Source organism: Polychytrium aggregatum (assembly GCF_025602895.1).
Source record: "Polychytrium aggregatum strain JEL109 chromosome Unknown BJ171scaffold_7, whole genome shotgun sequence".
Lineage (NCBI taxonomy): Eukaryota > Fungi > Chytridiomycota > Chytridiomycetes > Polychytriales > Polychytrium > Polychytrium aggregatum.
Window position 1 is genome coordinate 510,065 of NW_026516209.1, and position 17,959 is coordinate 528,023.

General features: G+C 57.8%; 7 protein-coding genes across 7 annotated transcripts; 5 read left to right on the top strand and 2 right to left on the bottom strand.

The window, feature by feature from the left end:
* The first annotated feature begins 92 nt into the window (after nucleotides 1-92).
* BJ171DRAFT_493008 (uncharacterized protein) lies at nucleotides 93-4,645 on the top strand. Its single transcript, XM_053109872.1, has 8 exons — nucleotides 93-455; nucleotides 770-844; nucleotides 1,062-1,294; nucleotides 1,738-1,768; nucleotides 1,883-2,166; nucleotides 2,321-2,561; nucleotides 2,672-2,848; nucleotides 2,992-4,645. Exons 1-8 carry the CDS (start codon nucleotides 383-385, stop codon nucleotides 4,524-4,526), a joined length of 2,649 nt encoding a protein of 882 aa, XP_052969633.1. The 5' UTR covers nucleotides 93-382; the 3' UTR covers nucleotides 4,527-4,645.
* A 114-nt stretch (nucleotides 4,646-4,759) lies between these two features.
* On the top strand, nucleotides 4,760-6,487 carry BJ171DRAFT_493010 (uncharacterized protein). Its single transcript, XM_053109873.1, has one exon. It carries the CDS (start codon nucleotides 4,823-4,825, stop codon nucleotides 6,392-6,394), a length of 1,572 nt encoding a protein of 523 aa, XP_052969634.1. The 5' UTR covers nucleotides 4,760-4,822; the 3' UTR covers nucleotides 6,395-6,487.
* BJ171DRAFT_277520 (uncharacterized protein) lies at nucleotides 6,481-8,046 on the top strand. Its single transcript, XM_053106865.1, has 4 exons — nucleotides 6,481-6,958; nucleotides 7,085-7,320; nucleotides 7,442-7,697; nucleotides 7,829-8,046. The coding sequence occupies exons 1-4, from the start codon at nucleotides 6,789-6,791 to the stop codon at nucleotides 8,016-8,018; spliced, it is 852 nt and encodes a 283-aa protein (XP_052969635.1). The 5' UTR covers nucleotides 6,481-6,788; the 3' UTR covers nucleotides 8,019-8,046.
* Nucleotides 8,047-8,339: 293 nt separating this feature from the next.
* BJ171DRAFT_493013 (uncharacterized protein) lies at nucleotides 8,340-11,181 on the top strand. The gene is made up of 7 exons (XM_053109874.1): nucleotides 8,340-8,438; nucleotides 8,762-8,816; nucleotides 8,960-9,515; nucleotides 9,731-9,832; nucleotides 9,926-10,230; nucleotides 10,340-10,599; nucleotides 10,776-11,181. Exons 1-7 carry the CDS (start codon nucleotides 8,426-8,428, stop codon nucleotides 10,928-10,930), a joined length of 1,446 nt encoding a protein of 481 aa, XP_052969636.1. The 5' UTR covers nucleotides 8,340-8,425; the 3' UTR covers nucleotides 10,931-11,181.
* BJ171DRAFT_493015 (uncharacterized protein) lies at nucleotides 11,162-12,239 on the bottom strand. Its single transcript, XM_053109875.1, has 3 exons — nucleotides 11,981-12,239; nucleotides 11,821-11,830; nucleotides 11,162-11,326 (listed from the first exon to the last, which is right to left on the bottom strand). The coding sequence occupies exons 1-3, from the start codon at nucleotides 12,123-12,125 to the stop codon at nucleotides 11,230-11,232; spliced, it is 252 nt and encodes an 83-aa protein (XP_052969637.1). The 5' UTR covers nucleotides 12,126-12,239; the 3' UTR covers nucleotides 11,162-11,229.
* A 957-nt stretch (nucleotides 12,240-13,196) lies between these two features.
* BJ171DRAFT_557994 (uncharacterized protein) lies at nucleotides 13,197-15,378 on the top strand (the record flags this gene model as incomplete). Its single annotated transcript, XM_053113126.1, has 8 exons — nucleotides 13,197-13,251; nucleotides 13,633-13,796; nucleotides 13,933-14,059; nucleotides 14,326-14,428; nucleotides 14,517-14,582; nucleotides 14,698-14,951; nucleotides 15,125-15,198; nucleotides 15,343-15,378. 8 exons carry the CDS (start codon nucleotides 13,197-13,199, stop codon nucleotides 15,376-15,378), a joined length of 879 nt encoding a protein of 292 aa, XP_052969638.1.
* A 298-nt stretch (nucleotides 15,379-15,676) lies between these two features.
* On the bottom strand, nucleotides 15,677-17,949 carry BJ171DRAFT_578673 (origin recognition complex subunit 5 C-terminus-domain-containing protein; the record flags this gene model as incomplete). Its single annotated transcript, XM_053113910.1, has 7 exons — nucleotides 15,677-15,835; nucleotides 15,950-16,060; nucleotides 16,203-16,354; nucleotides 16,553-16,705; nucleotides 16,823-17,114; nucleotides 17,257-17,331; nucleotides 17,548-17,949. The coding sequence occupies 7 exons, from the start codon at nucleotides 17,947-17,949 to the stop codon at nucleotides 15,677-15,679; spliced, it is 1,344 nt and encodes a 447-aa protein (XP_052969639.1).
* Nucleotides 17,950-17,959: the final 10 nt, after the last annotated feature.

Genomic DNA, 17,959 nt, shown 5'->3' on the forward strand with positions numbered 1-17,959 from the left:
GGCCTGGCTGGCCGTTCTTGTGTGCAAGTCATGCCCAGCCCTTTGCCCCTCCTGACACGAGCGTCCGCGCTCGCAAGGGCACAAGCTGTTCGTATTTTTAGGCCGGGCTGTATTGCCGTGGAAGCTTCGGCTCCCCCCCCCGGCAGTGCTGTCCCGCATCGCTGTCTCGCTCTGGCCTTGGCGAGCATCTGGTATATCTTGCGCCGGCACCGCTTCGTCCTTCTGCCGGCCGAAAACCAACTGCCAAAGTGCCGGCCCGGTCTCGTTCTGCGTGTCCGCCTGCCTGTCGCCGAGACCTCGTTCTCTTATTCTGCTGCCCCATTGCTGGCTGAAAGGGCCTGCAGCCTGTTCGCCGACCCGCCTGCCTCCCTCCGCCGCCACCATGACCAACGATACCACGGAACCGCTCGATGCAAAGCCCGCTAAGAAAACCCGAAGCAAGAGAGCTTGCGACGGTAACGACGGTCGCCCAGCATCCACCCCACTCCCTCAACCTTGCGCCCTCTCCCTCCCCCAGCGACTGTCCTCAGCGAGGGCCACATTGCCAGCACCCGCACAACGGCCCCTCGCCTGTGCTCTGGATAGGCCTGGGTCCTTCGGCTTTGTATCCAGCTGGCCCCAGGGGCTGGATCCACAGCGAATAGCTGTCCAAATCCTCGGGCGTCGAATAGGACCCGCCTCCATCACTCCCCTCCCTCCCGCGCTGGACTCGGTGCCGCCCTGTCCTGCCTGCGCTCATGCTCATGTTTCTGCTCTGTCCTGCCGACAGGATGCCGTGCCAAACGAAACCGATGCAGCGGGGGCCACCCGTGCGACACATGCCGGAATCTCGGCATGCCCTGCAGTATGTGAATGCGGATTTTGGCCGCCGACCCCTGCCCGTGTCGGTCGCCCACACATTTCCGTCGCCAGCCGCCACCACTTTCGACCACATCCCACCACCATGGCGAGTCGTGTGCAATTCACTCACCAAGAATATATGCTCCCAGCCATAGCCCTGTTCTCTGCATACTAATGACACCCCTAATGACACTCCTAATGACACTCCTGCTTCTCTCCAGCGTACTTTACCCCCCAGCGCAAACGAGGCCCGCAGCGCCGTGGCGAACCCGGCAGCTATCTCGCCCAGTCCGGACTCCCGTTCCCATCCACACACATGAGCCAGCCCTCGTACGCCCCAATAGGCGACTTGGCCAACCTGACCAACTCGTACGCCTCCGTCTCGTCGCCAGAGTCCGACGGTGGGGCCGACGGACAACGGAACTCCTCGTCGTCCAGCGACAGCCCGTTGACTGTACGTATTCCCTTCTGCAAGCTCCTACGAGCTCCTGAGCATCACGTCGGCACGGAGCGGATATAGCTGCAAGTGACCGTCCGGCCTGGCTCCGATTTCGGCTCCGGTTTCGGCTCCGGCTCCGGGCTGGCTGTCCTCGACAACGGGCGTACACGTCGTCCATCGCAAGGCACGACTCCACCGAGAAAGCCGCCAATATGCGCTAATCAACCCCATCCCTTGCCTACCTGCCGGCCATCTCCGACATCTCCGACATCTGCACATCAAATGATATGGCGGCTGCTTTGGTGCGGCATTCGCGCCGGCACAATCGCCACGGGCAACTTGGTGCATCCATCCTGTGCTCGAATCTCCGCGCCATGGACACACACTCATCACGGATCATCCCCACAACGACAACGGGAACGACCCGGCCGGTCCCGCAATCGGTGCCCATTCCGCAGTCCGAGACCGTCCAACAAAACGTTTGCTCGAGTGAGTGTCGCCAGAGCGATCGGAGGCACGATCAGGGCACTTCAACATCAGGCTCCTCTCTGCCGTCTACAGGCAACCACCCGCCATTAACACTCACCGCTCGCTCTCTGCTAGTCCACAACCTGAACGACAACTCCACCATCTACTATGGCCCGACGGCCATCGGCGGGGCTGTTGCTTCGACCTGGCTGCCTCGGGGTCCGCTGGGCATCGTCGATATCTCGGTCCGATGCCGCACCCGACTCTTCTCGCATCTGCCCCATGCCGAGTCACTCCCCTTTGATCGAGCTACAACCCAGCAGGCCCTGGATGTATATTTTCAGTACATTGCCCCGTCCCTGGACATGATTGACCAGGCACGATTCTATGAAGAGTTTGAAAAGGATACGCACTCCGAGGTGAGTCGATGGGCTCATCCGATGCGCTCGTCCGATGGGCTCATTCGATGGACTCGCCCCCACATCCAGCAAGGTGTTGCCGACAAACCGATGCACAGGTCTTTCGGAACTGACGCTCACGCCTCGATCTTGACCGTGGTCCAACCCAATCCAGCCCTTCTCGCTCTTGGTCTGGACCATGTGCCTCTATGTGATTCTCGAGCCAAATCTGTATCATGAGGCCGGCGTGGTCGACATCGCCGGTGCCCGACTCAGACTGATGGACCACTGCTTCACCGAGATCAGCAAGCTGTACCATCACCCCAACTTCCGTGTTCTGCAGTGCCTGGTGCTGATGACTGCCATTAGCTTCCATAGCGGCAACCTCATGTCTCTCAAATCCAGGTTCTACACGGGTATATATTGCACTGGGCCCCTGCTTGTTTTGTCCGCACACCGACACGCAGTCGTCTACTACCACTACTACCAACTGACCGGACAATGTGGGTTTGTCGGCACCCTGCAGATCTCGCCTGGACCATCATTGTTGAGCTTGGGCTCCACCTCAACATTGACCAGGTGCGCAACCCGCCGCCGAGCACCGCCGAGAAGCGAGAGCACCGTGCCACATTCTTTGTGCTCTACATCCTGGACCGCTTCAAGCAGCTGGTATGCGGCCGGCCCTCTGTGATCCATGACGAAGGTAGGCGCGACTACCGCCCATTCGAATTTCAGGCTGTCGGTTACCCGTCATGAGCAAGTCTGGCTTCCACCGAGCTCACGGCCGACACGACAATCAGCTCCCATCTGACTGTCCGCTTTGATTCCTCTCCAACGCCGCTGCAGCATGGGATGTATCCTTCCTGGACGAGGTGTACGACGAGACATACACCGACTTGACCATCTACGTGCGCCTCTCACGCATCGGCGGCCGCCTGACCAACATGCTGGTGAGCCCAAACTACAGCCCCAGCCAGCGCAAGAAGCTCTCCTTTGAGATCGCTCAGGATTTGCAAAAGTGGCTGTCAAGCCTGCCGGCGCAGTATCGCCACCCAAACTCGTACAAAGTCTTCAACCTGTCGCATCATCTGCACGCCTACTACCACACCCTCAACATCCTGGCCCAGAAGGTCATGTCGCCCCGACCCAACTTCAGCGCCATCGACAGCGCTCAAAAGATCGTCACTTGTCTCAAGTACCTTCCGCGGCTCAAAAACACGGACTGCACCGAAGCACCCGGCGGACAGCGGACGGCCGAAGACATGTACCGACAGTCCTACTTCCAGATACCGGGGTTCGCCCACTTTTCGATGACTGCCGGCACTGTACTGCTGGAGCTCATCATGGACTCGCCTAACCAGCTGTCTGTCCTCACCGCACTGAACGAAATCGTGCTGACCATGGAGAGCTTGGGGACGGCGCTGTCGTACTGCCTCCGAGGCGCCATCTACCAGTTCATCCAGTGGAACTCGATCTATCTCAAGAGCCTGGAGGCGACAGCGGCTGAACGCAGCCCCGGTGTGCATGCTGATTCATCCGAAATCTCGCCGACAGCTCTGCCGATAACGACAGCGACAGCGTCGATCGGCTTGACCATCCCAACGGCATCAACCTCCACACTCACCCTCGCGGATCTGCAGCCGCCAGCGTCCGCTCAGCAGACCGCGCATGTCCAGGCGATACCGCTGATGGCCGCTGCCACGATGCTGGGACATACCCCAATGACGACCGCGGGCACGATGCCGGCTGCTCCGTCAATGCTGGCAGTCCCACCGGACCAGCCCATCGGCACCACGATCGACCCGGAGCTGTTCAACATCGTAAACTCATACAACCTGTACGAAGCGCACAGCCGCATATCTATTGCCGGAGCGATCTCAGCGTCGTTTCAATCCCCCACGGTGCCAACTCCGTCAGCGCAATCCTACTACAATGGATGGCCGCTCTTTCCGCCGGCCGAACCGCAGTCGATCTTGGAGGCAACGCACATCGGCAGCGTTCCAGCCGCCCCTGTGGTTGGCCACACTCCTTTCAACAGACGGACCGAGGCATTTGTGCCCCAGCTCGGCATCGGGGTCAACATTCCGATGGCCGGCACCCTCATCGGCGATGGCTCGCAAGGCGCCATCGCTCTGCCAAAGACCTTTTCGTCAATCGACGTGGATATGCACCAAGCACAGCTGACCGGAGGGCATCTGACAGCGGCGTCTCAGCTCCGGGGCATCGCCGAGACAAACATCCAAGCGTACGGCTTTCGCTCTGGGGCCCAAGGCCACCCTGCCCCCACCACTGCTGCACATCTGCATCCTGGTGCCTATATGGCCCTCACGAACGAAGACTGGGCATCTGCCGGTGTGCACTATTCCCATCTTGCTCCCTGATAGCTGGATCGATGCTCCTCCCTCCTCTCCTCCTGCTCTCCCCTCTCCCCTAATACTGAGCAGCCTCGATCTGGAAGCAAAGGGCTGCCGTCGTTGTAAATAACACTACTGATATTAGAACAAGTCCAGAAGAGAGCCCGTTCTGAAGCGGGAGTGTGAGCGTCTCTGCAGTGGCCGCGGGGAGAGTGAACACCTGAATCCATGAGCCGGCTCGCTGTCATCGCGCTCCTTCCCTGATCTCACACACCCCGCTTCATCCTGCCGCTCGCTGCCGCTCGCTGCTGCTCCGATCTTCGATGCACTGGCTGCACCGCCTTGCCTCCAGCCCACTTCGAGCGACGGCTGCATCAACTTGGCTGCCCGTGCGTGTGGTGCCCTGTCGTCCCACTTGTCCCAATCGCACCCCAACCCGGAACGAGTCTGGAGCCTCCATCCAGACCTCCAGGGGCCTCGTCCAGCAACTCGAGGATTATCTCTATCTGCAGAACGTCACGGCGGCATGGAACACTTACCAAGCTCTGCATGAGACCCAGCAGGTCGACCGCATCTCGCAGCATCAGTATTCCCACCTCCTGTCGATCGCCGCATCCAAGACCGCCTCCGATCTGGATCTGTTCCTGACCGACATGCGCCGCTCGCTGGGCAAACCGCCGACCGACACCGACTATGAGATCCTGCTACGCTCAATGGCTCGCCAGGGTAGCCTCGACCGATTCGAATTCTATCATGCCGAGCGCACGAGCCTGCACGGAAGCAACCGGGCCTATGAGCTGTCTTATTGGAACAATCGGATCCTGGCTCTGCAGCGGGCGGGCGAGGCTGTCGAGGCCCTGCAGCTGTATGAGCTGGATCCGCAGTTCACGACAGCCTTTCTTGATCCTGAGGCCGCAATCGCTCTCCTTGACGCCTGCATGTCGCTTGGCCAGTTTGAGCGGGTCCTGGCGCTCGTCGAACGCATGCAGACAAGTGGTCTCCAGCCCGGCACTCAAGTCCACCGAATAGCCATGGAGGCAGCGTTCGAGCTCAAAAACTCAAAGACGGTCTATAACATTCTCGAAAGGTGTCGGATCCGAGATCGCAAGAGCGCTAGCTATCTGTACTATGTTCCGCTGCGGGCAGCCTATCTGCTGGACAGGGATCTCGGCCAGGTCGAGGCGCTGCTTGCCAAAATGCAGCACTCTGGCTATGATCCCATCAAGTGTGTCCCTTCGTTTGTGCTCAAGTACTGGGCCCAGCGGAGGAACTACTCGATGCTATTTTCGCTGTGGAAGCGGCTGATTCCAAAGCGAGAGGAGCTCTACAAGACGCACCATCTGCGGCCGGACTTGCCGACGGAGCTCTGCGGCAGCCCGATCGTCCCCGAGCTGTTTGCCCGGTTTCTGGAGATGGCTCGGGGCCACGACATCAAGGTTAACCACATCCTCCTCCTCTCGCTGATGGACGGCTACATCAAGGACGGCCAGCTCGACTCGGTTCGTCGGATTCTGGAGCTGGCGCTGCCGCTCCGGATCGAAAGAATCGTGTGGGTATTTGACTCGGCCGTGCGGGCCTTTCTGGACCAAGACCCCGGGAGAGCCATGTCGGTCTTTCTGATGATGAAGGAGAACAAGATTGCGGGCAACTTTCCTCTCTATCAGGCCCTGATAGAGCACTTTTGCAAGACCAAAGACGCTGCCGCGCTCGCGATTGTCCAGGGCCATCTCCACACGGACGTGCTGGCCTTATCGGCGTCGGTGCATCAAAAGCATTACCTCATCGAACGTCTGCGGATAGCATTTGAGGGACGGCAGCTCGAGTTGGAGCAAGTTATCGGATCGCTCGCCTCCCCGTCGGACCGCATCTTGTGGGCCTCACAACCGTCAGTCTGAGGCCGGCAATCGGCCCCCTCCCCGGAAGTACTCACGATGGATCGCCCTGTTTGAAATACAGCATGTCATGGACATCCCGGTCGTCTTGGGGGAAATCGGGCTTGGGTCGGCCGGCTTCGTATGTAGCCGGCCCTGCATCGCTGATGACGCCGAGTGTTGAAACATCGCCAGTCCCGGATCACCCAGGGATCCGCCCTTTCCCGCTCGCTCGCTCACTTGGGTCATCGAGCTGGGCCGTGAGGCGGGCAAACGAGGGAGAGGAGAGCCAGCGCCGCACGATGGCCTCCCGGTCCTGATCTGATCTCGTCCCGCCTGGCCCTCGTCTCAGGCAGCCTGACGACACCGATCCCACTCGCCAGATCTCTCTCTTTGCGAATCGCACACGCGACCAAGCATGATCACCGACCAGCCCGAGACGATAGCCCAGGCTTCCGAGCTCACACAGGGCGAATGCAGCAAGGCTAAAAGTGAGCTCGAGGAAAAGATGTTTGGATTTACTTTTCTGGAAAATTCCAAGTTTCCAGGCTTTGACCACAAAGATATCCAAGAGCTTCTGTATAAATGGTAGTATTCCAAGGAATCTTGTACCGAGAATGAAACCCCCGGTCCGGCATACACATCAGGCATCTGCTCCAGGAGAGAGGGGGGGGGGGAGCAAAACGGGAATGCTAACGACACCGCTGGCGCCAGGGGCATGCGAGACCACTGCTACCTCAAGCGATTCAGCTACGACCGATTCCTCCAGCCGTATGAGATGGACCAGTTCCTGCTCGAATTCTTCAACGACGGCAATGTGCAGCCACATATCCGGGTCCTGTCGACCATGGATCGCTGGGGCACCCTCGGCAAGGTCACCAAGGTCCACAAGCAGACCTGTAACCACACCGTGGTGACGCTGAGCTTCTTCGACAGGCTCTACGAGCACGGTCAGTATGGGCTGGGCAACGCCCTGTGTGGTTTCGCTGAGAATCGCATATCTCATGGGACGTCCTTTACCCTTAAAAAGCTCACACGGCGGCTCGCCCTGCCCGCCCACCGGGACAACAGGCATCGTACGCAAGACGGGCGAAATCAAGAAGTGCTTTGACGAGTACCACGATGGCTTTGTGGTCTCGGATGAGCTCCGAAAGTGCTTGCTGATGCCCGAGTTCGAGACCTTTGCGCTGTTTTCACCCGAGGACCGGTCCGAGTTCATCTTTGCGCTCTTCAAGGGTCTCTGCTTGGGCGGCCGCGTCAATCAGTACGAGGATTTTCTGGATCCCTATCTTGATGCTACCAAGCGCATCTACAAGGATCTGATCAGGTAGCGTGTATGGAGTAATGCGTCGACAGCGAACCGGGCACGCCACCATGCCAGTCATCGACTCTGCTCAGAGACGTTTTGCTGAGTACGCTTATTCGTTTGCCCATGCGGGGGCCCACTTTGCATGACAGTGTGTCCAAAGACTCTGCAACGGGGCAGCTCGCAGTGGCCTCGCATGTCCATCGAATCGATGCGCTCGACAGCGCACTGTCGCCCCTGTTCCCCATGGAGCACCCGCAGAACTTTTGCTATGTCGCGATCGATCCGCTCAGGAGACATGTCAATGTGTTCTACCACGCCTCGGACAGCTACTACTCTTGATATCCCGCGTGGTGCATATCTTTTCGCTGGGAGCTTTGTCGATCTGGACTGAGTCTTACAGCAGCAGCACCGGCCATCTCCATGCGGCGGCACTTGCTGGCCGTGTCCGAAATAACACGGCGACTCGACGAAGTGGCAGCACATCTTGAGCTTTGTCCCTGGCCATGCTTGCTGGAGGTGCAGGCGGCGCTTGCTGCGTTCATTCATGCCGGCCATGAGCGGTGGTGGTGATCGTTCCAGAGCCTTCCATGTCACGTGTACAGGACCAAAACGCAAATGCTGTCCACGAAACAGGCGCCCCACCGCCCACCGCCCTCCTCGCCTCTGTACATCTCTCCATCCGCCGTCGAGACCAAGCCCGACCAGACAAGCCGAAGCAACACACGACAGCATCAGCGCTCATCGCCATGTCCACGATCAGTACGTCCCGTGTCGGACACCTCCTTTCTATTGCACTTATCGGCGATGTCGCCAATACCCCTGTAACCTCATGCAATGGGTGCCTCCTCATCGGCTCAAGGGCGTTCGTGTTGGCTTCGACAAAGCCGTGCAGAGGGCCGTTTAATGGAGACGGCCTCAGAGTGTTTGATGGGTTGGCCCCCCCCCAAATCTTCTCGCTGGCTTGATCCTTGGTGCATATGCGGCGCCCAATTGTCGGCAACAAATGGCTAGTGCTCTTTGGAGAACCCAACAGACAGCCTGGCTGACCTCCCCCCTGCCTGTAATGCCCCGATTTCGGATAGACTACAGCAAATGGGACAAGATCGAGCTCAGCGACGACGACGACTTTGAATGCCAGTGAGTCTCGACTGCATCGGCGGACCAGTCGGCCGGTAGAGAGCGGATCGTGATGGCTGTCCTGCCTCGGCTTCCTTTCCTTTCCGGGACGGAGTGCTGTGTGGGTTCAATGCAACTGACGCCGATCCGATGGCCCTGTCCAGCCCAAATGTCGACAAAGGCTCGATGATCCGCTGGAAGCAGGCCGACATCCACAAACAACGCCGGGAGCGAAAGGACAAGTCCGTCCTGCTTCAGATGGAGATGGACCTCGCCCAGAAGGCGTTCGCCATGATCAAGGATCTCATCCCGCTGCAGGCCTCCGCTGCCGAAACGCAGTTCAACCCGGCAGATTTCTTTGAGCGTCTGCAGAAGCTCAGCGCGGAGTTTGAGCGTCTCGAGGAAAATTTCCGACAGGAGACCTTTGCCATCGTTGCTAAGGACCGGGATGCCCGCTGGGGTCCCGTCGAGCCCATCCCCTTCTGCCAGAAGCGCATGCCTCTGAACGCCATGCTCAGGATCGTCATGGATGTTATGAAGGCATCCAAGGAGAACAACGAGGCGACCGGTATTGAGCTGTTTGTGCGTGGATGCGACAGCCTCGAGCAGACCATCTCCCAGCGCGCCGCCGATATCAAGACTGAGCTTCTCAAGGACGAAATCGAAGCAGGCAAGAAGCTTACCTCCGAGAACATGTACAAGGAGGGCTTTAGCCGCACGGTGAGCGTCGTTTGCTTCGTGTGGGACTGTCCCTCAAGATGTGGTCGTGGGAGCGACAGGGACAGCAAGTAGTGCGTCCAGGCTTGAGTCGGTCGCTGAAAATACGTCCGTTGCGGCTGGCATGCCTTGCCAGGCTTGTGCGTTGATCTGTCGATTAACTGCGCGAATTGGCTGCTGATTCTGATGAGCGACCATCGTTTCCTGCATATACTCAGGTGCTGGCCCAGCATCCCGAGGCCCACAAGGAGCCCGCCAAGGAGCCCGCCAAGCCTGCGGCCAAAGAAAAGGTCATCGAGACCATCCACACCCCTTCCAAGGTACGGGATGAATGGGTGTGTCTGCAATCAGGCTCGGCACCAGTGCGCCTGCGCCGGCAAACCGTCGACTCTGTTTTGACTCCATTATCACAGCCCGCCGAGGTCGAGCCCACCGAAGCCCAGGACGCGGGCGAGGAAGATGACGGGAACTACATCACCAACGCCGATGTTCGCCAATTTGCCGAGCTCAACGACTTTGACGCCTCCTTCAAATTCCTGGCCAAGCACAAATACATCTGTACCCAGGAGTTCTCGGACGAAATCCTGGCCGAGGCGTTTAAGCGTCAGATGAACAGAGACCCCAAAGGCTCGCAGCAATGTGTCCAGCAGAGTCTGATCCTGCAATACGTTGCGCTTCTTGGACAGGAGGGGGCGGGCGTCCCTGTTTTCTTCCAGAGGTAAGCCCGAGATGCACCAGCACCCACCGGGATTCACAAAGCCTCGACGACACGCCCTGATTTGATCGAATGCGATCTGGCCTGACCTCGCCCTTGATTTGCGATGTAGATTGCAATCGCCCAGTCACAGCGCCCGTCAGATGTTCTTCCAGGACGTAACTCGAACATATGATCGCATTGTCGAGCGCGTCGAGGTTCTCAGAAAACGAAATCTTGAGGAGCAGGAGCAGGAGCGCCAAGCGGCCTTGGCCCGGCTTGCTTCAGCCACCCAGCCTGATGGAACCATAAAACTGCCTCTGTCGGAGGATCCGGATGAGCAGGAGCTGCGAAGGGCCGAGGTCTTTGACGGCCTCGATCCACGCTTTCAAAGTGAGTATCATGCACTCCATACACATCTGCACAACTGAACTAGCTCCCCCCGAGTACCGTTGTGTACTGGAAAAGCAGAGCGAAGGGGGCTCCCATGGAGATTCCGTGCCATGGCTGTTGGCGGGACCTGCCGTTTCTCACACTACACGGGGATTACATTTGCATGCATACACCAGAGGCGCTGCTGCTACAAGACGTCGACCTCATCAACGAATATCTGGGCACACTGAACAAGGAAGAGTCGAAAGAGATCCTCGACCTCTGTCAGGAGGCCGGCTTGATGGCTTTGCAGATGGAGGATGATCCCGAGAGCAGCGAGGCCCAGGCTTAGGCTCATGTCCCGGCCCAATACAGCTTGTTCAAATCGAAACGAGACAGCGTCCCTGAGCGCCCTTCTCCTCAGCCGCTGCATATTGTTGGCCTTGGGAGCACAGTCCCGAATACATCCGGTCGATCTCAGGTCGATTGAGTCGCTTGGTCCTGAGGCGTCTCTGGTGGTGGAGATGCTCACACAATTGCTCGGCGAATCGGAGTCTCCGTGGAGGCCTGGTTTGTCAATAGCTCCGGAGATGAGCACAGTTCAATGCGCTTTATTGGATATTACTTTTGTTCCTTGCGACAAAAACAGCTTTAGTGGGCGGCAGGCTTGCCGGACTGCTGGTGGTTCCACCACTCGACGGCTTCATCCTTGAGGGCCTTCTCCTTGGCAGCGAGGCGACCGGCCTCACTGCAGTTATCATGGCACACGGAGGAGATGGTGAAGCGGATTCATTGTCAGCGTCGCAGCACAGATCGAACATAGACATAGCACATCCAGTCCATGCAGAAAAGCCAGGAGACCACCCGCAGACCGCTGCAGCGGCGCATATGCCACACGTTTGAGATGTGATCTAGTCGCTCGCCAGGTCGACAGGAGTGAGTTTCCAGATGGGCTGAACGCGTAATTCCGATCCCGAGTGGGGCATACATCGCCGAACGACTTTGATCCCATGTCCGACGCTGGCTGATTCCACCGCAGATCGGCGTCCTTCTGGGCGAGCCGCGAATTGCTCTCAGGACGCCGTTTCCGCGACCTGGTCCAGACAAGACCACTGCCACATAACGCTGTCCACATGTGCTAATGATCCATCCGTCCGTCCAAACGGGCCGTTCCGTTTCCAAATCATATGATCGAGCCGTGGATTTTGTCGACGTATCCGATGGGCAGTCACAGCTACTTACGGAAGAGGAGCTGGATATGATGGATAGGGGTGATAAACAAGTCAGATCTCGGGTGGCATTCGTTCCGCGAGAGCAATTCCAGCACAGCAAACAGTCGGTCACAGATTGCACCGCAGGAGGGCCCTCCTGGACAGCGCTTGTTTGCACAGCAGCCACCTACAGGCGTTGGTCAGGGCAGAGTGGGCGGCAGAGAACAGGAAGAAGGCGGTGGAGCCGGAGATGAAGAAAGGGAAGTAGAGCTTGAGGACGGGCGAGGGCCAGACACGTTGGCCCAGGAAAGTGCGGAAGGCGGGTTGAGCGGTCATGGTTGTCGCCGTGCTGTGACTCTCTGGTGGTCGGGAGCTCTTGCTTGACTGGGTGAGGACGAAGTCAACGACGCTGGAGCCTGGCTGAGGACAAGTGCAGAGAGCGAAAAAAGCAAAAACCAGCGAGGGCGAGACGCAGGCGAGGGCCTCTCCGCCGTGCCTTTGCCCGGCGAGAGCATGCTCGCGAGAAGGTGGCCGGATTAATTTCATTTCGGCATCGGCCAGAGCGTGGCCGGCTTGCTGCGCAGCACTGGATCGAGCCGGAGGCGGCCAGCGCTCCCGGTTTCGTCCGCCCACTTTTTTTTTGTGCCAGCCGCTCCGCACCGAGCCATCCTGGCAGTTCCCCAGCGACCCATCCCCCTGCTGCAAGGCCATCCGTGCGAGTCGATAGAGACGACATCTGCCCTCCACTGCCAGCGACTCCAAGCCGGCCCCGCTGTCAATAGTCACTCGACTTCATCGGCTGTGCAAGCAACTCCACAGCCATCATTGGCCATCATCGCGTCCACAATCGACACAAGCAGCGCTATGGCTTCTGCAGGATCCGTGCGCCCGCGGCAGGAGCTCGAGCACGATGAGTCTCCCGATCAACGAGACTATCAGCCTCGGCTTCCAACCAAACGTCCCCGCATCAACCATCAACCCGCTCTCGCGGCGGCATCCGACCCCGAGGACGATGACCAGGCCGCGGAGGAGGAAGACGATGAAAACGAGGACCAGGAAGATGGCGAAAATGGCGAGGATGATGAGGATCAAGACGGAGGCGATCAAGAGGACGAGCACGCCGAGGAGGACGACCAAGGGGAAGACGACGAGAACAATGAGGATGCCCATGAACAGCCGCCGGCCAGCGATCCCACATCCGCACAACCAAAGAATCATGCCCTGCGCCCCGCACAACCACACAAAGCGGCTGCCTCTGCACTTGCAGCATCAACTCCCAAAGTACATCCGGCCGAATCGACAGCTACAGCTGCAGCATCCAAGGCCGAGGCGGCCTCCAAATCTCAGCCATCTCCGCCAAGCGATCGGCCAAACTATCGACTCAAGTTTACACTTCAGGGCCACAAGATGTCGGTCTCGTCAGTCAAGTTTTCTCCAGACGGCAAATGGCTTGCCACTTCCTGTACGTTAGCGGAGCTTAGCGCAACAATCCTGATTTATTGTGACTCGCTTGCGGATGCTTGCTTGCCCCTTGTCACACTGGACAAACCGTCTTGCCGTACTAGTCCCAGCTGTCCGCATCAGAATCTGCTACGATCAGAGATATGCCGAGCCGCGTCCGTACTATTGATTGCAATGGCGGTCGTTGCACATCTGCCATACTTGTGCGCTTCAATCTGTGCTTCCTCGCTCGTCGTTAGGACCCCGTCATATCGTCGATAGTGTTGCCGAGATCATGACCACCGGACTGACCACTCAACAATCTTTCCTTTGCAACCCCGTGGGATGTTCAATCGACTGCGCCGATGTCGATTGCCTTGCAACTACCTTTTCGGGCTCATAGCTGCGGACAAAACCGTGCGGCTATGGCACGCGATGGACGGTCGGCACGAAATGACAATGACGGGACACACCAAAGGCATATCGGACGTTGCATGGTCGTCAGACTCGCAGTATATTTGCTCGGCATCCGACGACAAAACCATTCGCATCTGGAATATCACACGGGTAGGATGCCACAATTCCAGAGCGCTCATGTTCCGGCCTTGCAGCAAGCCACGACTGTGCTCATAGGTGCTCATTGGTGCTCACCGTTTTATTCTGCCCACCTATCTCGTGCCTGTCATCGATACATGTCTCTCAGTCAACGCCGATACGTGTGCTGAAAGGACACACTCATTTCGTCTTTTGCGTCAACTACAACCCCCAATCCAACTTGATTGCATCCGGATCCTTCGACGAAACCGTTCGAATATGGGATGTAGCAAAAGGTGAGTCAGCACGGCGTTATCGAATCGCTTTAGAATCGACGCTGCCCAGAAATGGCCTATGGCCCGTGACTTGTGGACCATGGATCGTCGACTGTGGGCTGCTGCAGGCGATGGCGCCATATCACGTCGATCGGGACGCTGGATTGCCCCCCCCCTCCCGCTTTGCAGATGATCAAAGTCGGTCTTGCAATTGCGAAAGTGTGGCGCCTGAACTCACTCGGAACCCCCTGTTGGATCGTGGTCTCTGCCGATGCTCGCTGACCCAGGCCAGTGCCTCAAGGTTCTGCCGGCACACTCGGATCCAGTGTCGGCTGTGTGTTTCAACCGCGATGGGACCCTGATCGTCTCTTGCAGCTTTGATGGTCTGATGTAAGTGCTGCCGCAGCGCTCTCGGTTCTTTAGGGCTGCAGCTGGATAGGCCATCTGACTGAGAGGCTAACTTTCTATTGGTCGACAGACGCATCTGGGATACCGCAACAGGCCAGTGTCTCAAGACGCTCATCGACGACGACAACCCGCCCGTGTGAGTGGAGCATCGTGTGCGACAGCACCGAAGGCTCTTTGGACATCCTGGCCTTTGTCGTACACCTTCAGCTTTGGACTGTTGGCAGCTAATGTGGCTCGACTCGCCCGTACAGGTCGTTCGTCAAGTTTTCGCCAAATGGCAAGTACATTCTGGCCTCAACGATGGACAATACCCTTCGGCTCTGGAGCTACTCAACTGGAAAGTGTCTCAAGACCTATGCCGGCCACCAGAACACAAAATACTGCTGTTTCGGATCGTTTTCTGTCACGGGCGGCAAATGGATCGTCTCGGGCTCGGAGGACAAATTGATCTACATCTGGAACCTGCAGACCAAAGAAATTGTGCAAAAGCTGGCGGGGCACAAAGGTGGGCTTGCATCTGGAACCGCCCGATGAGCGGTCCTCAAACTGCTCGGCAGCATGTCCCGTTATCCTTCGGAGGGCTGCTACGCATGTTGGAGTGCAGGCAAATCCATCCAGAGTCCTCGGAGGCTAATCGTCCCTTCTGTCTCTCGGTCAATATTGCCGTTGAACCTTTAGATGTTGTTTTGACTGTGGCATGTCACCCGACGATGAACATGATTGCCTCGGGATCAATCGATCAAGATAAAACGGTAATCTCCATCACGGTGACTCTTGATGTAGCACGCCGTGTTGTGCTGATCATCCCGCCACCCGAGAGCTTCATGGCATGCGTGCCGGTCCCATCTTCCCATCATGCTGACTGACGGTGGCTCCGTCGCCGATGCATTTTGCAGGTTAAAATCTGGGTTGACGACACGTCGCCAGCTTGAGCTGAACCCCTCGTACGGCATCGTGGCCGATGGATACATCAAGGCGCAGCGCAAGCGAAGCTGATCATGCAACTGCATCGGCATCTTGACCTCTGTCCAGTCCCATTCGTGTATTGCGGGTACGTGCGCACACGGATATATCCACATACGGAGGCATGGACGCACGAATATGCGGGCAACAGCTATACGGAAAGCGGAGGTGCGAATGGATGTATATATGATCGGCCATGTCGATTTCTCGGCTCACGATCGTTCAATAAACCTGAAGATACATGGCAGGATCATGGCGCAGCGCGGACTATACAAAGTCGTATAAATATTTGGAAATGTCAAATCGCACGGCTTGCGCGACCTGCTGGATGACTTCAAAGGTCACGTTGCATTTGCACTTCATATCGTCGAGTTGATCCAGGCTGGATACACGCCTCAGGAGCTTGAGGGTGATGAGCGTCGAGATCTGCGATATTGTGCCGTGGACCCGTCAGCGTTCAGGCTCCTCACAACCGACAGCACATATCTGCGAGTCTGTCTCGTCGCAATGCAATTCTGCCATTGATCCTTGGCTCCATACCTGCGTCTGGATGTCGATTTTACTATCGATGGGGTCTTCGATGATGCTGTAGAAGATGGCGAGCATGCGCTCAATCGGGAACGCCTTGGGGCCAAGTAGCTGCTGCCGCATCTGTCCAGCAAGCACATTGTAACGCCACAGAGGGTATGCGGATGAGCATGACAATCCCATGCTACGACCGACTCAAACACAGTCCCCAGGATGCCCCCGAGCCGCCCGACCCTTACATCACGGCCCGTTTCGAGTCACTTACCAGGCCTCCAGTTTTTGATTTGCCGCGCTTTGTGACTTTGCGCCTCTCCTCTACACCTTTGTAAAAGAATCGCACATCCATCTTTGCGGGATTGTACGAAGCCAGATACGATGCGATAAGCAGGAACCGGGTGTAGTAAGGCAACTCCAAATCTGTGGCATCGACGGCGACGGACGGGGCCAGGCACGCAGGTTAGCGACTCTCGTCTCGGGCTGCAAGGGAATGCACACACGCAAGGAAGCCAGACGACCAACCACCTCAGTCGGGCTTGCTGAATAACCACGGGATACCAAATCCTCGTGGTGCAACGGACATCTGGCAGCGTCTCGGCATCACGATTGGTTGCTTACTTGTACGGGTGCTGATGGTCATGGTTTCCTTCTGCTCGCGCACATGCTGCATCCACTCAGCACTCGACATTTCTCGCAGATACAGCTTCTCCAGCGCCTCCTTGAGCGTCGGCTGGATCCGCACATACAACTTGCTTGTCTCGTTTTTCTTGACTGAGTGGCACGCGTGGAGAGATAGCCCAAGTTAGATCATCCGTCATACGACATCGGATCGTGCAAATGATATAGATGATCCAATGCAACCGCGGAGCCACAGCCAGGTTCGCTCACCTTTGCCAGATTGAACGGGCTCCAGATACTTGGGAAACAGGAGGGCAATCAGGTGCCGCAGCTCATTCAGGTCCTTGCAGCCTTCGTGGAAGACGTCGAATATCAAGCTGCAAAAGTTGCCAAAGAACCAGCTCTCCTCGCCGGGTGGGCAGTCCTGCTTGACGATCGAAAACAGTTCGCCTTTGGTATAGTTCGGGAATTGAATCAGAATAGGCTGTTGTGGCGTGCGATCGGTCAAAAACTGGTCCCAGAGCAGTGTTGTGATCATGATGACCGAGATTCTGCACCGAGTCTAGGTGAGGGGAGTGTCGCCAAGAGAATCGGGTGAGATTATGATCCATAGTCCTGCTGCAAGGGCGGTCTTTGCGGGACATTCGCCGCGGCTGTGACGAAGGCGAGGCCGACCACATCACACACCGCCCCACACAACTCACCACTTCGGAGAGCTTCAGGAGGGCAGGAACCAGCGTCGGCGACATGGCGCGCAGACGCTCGGCGCTATCAAAGATCTGAGCAAACGGGCATTAGTCGTGGAATCTGGAGAAGACACGCCACAGATATCCGGAGGATCGTCCAGGAGATTGCAGTTGCTGTTGTCGTTGGACTAGCAGAGATCGAGCAGCCGGCGATGGGATCGGCCATCAGGCCATCCTGCCGACAGCCTGCAATCTTGACTCCGAGCCATGGCCTGCCAGTGAATCGGAAAGTATCACACACGCACATACCAAGAAAAACGGCTTTTCACTCTTTGCCGCAATCTCCTTGAGTTGGGCAACAAACTCGACAATCGAGTCGCACTTTGCATAGTTGGCAAACCCGTTATGGGCGGACGGCACCGTGGCCGTGATCTGGTTGAGGGCCGACTCGAAGAGCAGGCGCTGAGTGTAGCGCTCGACACAGCTCAGAAAGGCAAACGTGTGGCCGACGCTATCGCTGTCCCGCCGGAAGAAGTGGTCGATGACGTGCGATTTACCGGCCCCAGAAGGGCCCTGCAGGATCATGGGCGGTGGGGTCGGGGTCGAATACGCCAGGGCGATCGCCGCCTCCAGCTGGCGGCACTGGGTGCTTCTCTCTGGAACGCGGCCGAAGGGGGCCGCAGAGACTTCTGCGACGGGGAGCGGGGACATGGCTGCGGTG

Bases quoted from the DNA above. Each gene is read 5' to 3' on its own strand.
- BJ171DRAFT_493015 (XM_053109875.1), bottom strand. From the start codon at position 12,125: ATGACCGCTCAACCCGCCTTCCGCACTTTCCTGGGCCAACGTGTCTGG.
- BJ171DRAFT_493013 (XM_053109874.1), top strand. The intron at 9,833-9,925 runs GTACGGGATGAA...CCATTATCACAG, and splicing joins CCATCCACACCCCTTCCAAG to CCCGCCGAGGTCGAGCCCAC. The intron at 10,600-10,775 runs GTGAGTATCATG...TGCATACACCAG, and splicing joins CCTCGATCCACGCTTTCAAA to AGGCGCTGCTGCTACAAGAC.
- BJ171DRAFT_493008 (XM_053109872.1), top strand. From the start codon at position 383: ATGACCAACGATACCACGGAACCGCTCGATGCAAAGCCCGCTAAGAAA. The intron at 845-1,061 runs GTATGTGAATGC...GCTTCTCTCCAG, and splicing joins GAATCTCGGCATGCCCTGCA to CGTACTTTACCCCCCAGCGC. The intron at 2,849-2,991 runs GTAGGCGCGACT...ACGCCGCTGCAG, and splicing joins CTCTGTGATCCATGACGAAG to CATGGGATGTATCCTTCCTG.
- BJ171DRAFT_493010 (XM_053109873.1), top strand. From the start codon at position 4,823: ATGCACTGGCTGCACCGCCTTGCCTCCAGCCCACTTCGAGCGACGGCT.
- BJ171DRAFT_277520 (XM_053106865.1), top strand. From the start codon at position 6,789: ATGATCACCGACCAGCCCGAGACGATAGCCCAGGCTTCCGAGCTCACA. The intron at 6,959-7,084 runs GTAGTATTCCAA...CGCTGGCGCCAG, and splicing joins CAAGAGCTTCTGTATAAATG to GGGCATGCGAGACCACTGCT. The intron at 7,321-7,441 runs GTCAGTATGGGC...CCGGGACAACAG, and splicing joins CGACAGGCTCTACGAGCACG to GCATCGTACGCAAGACGGGC.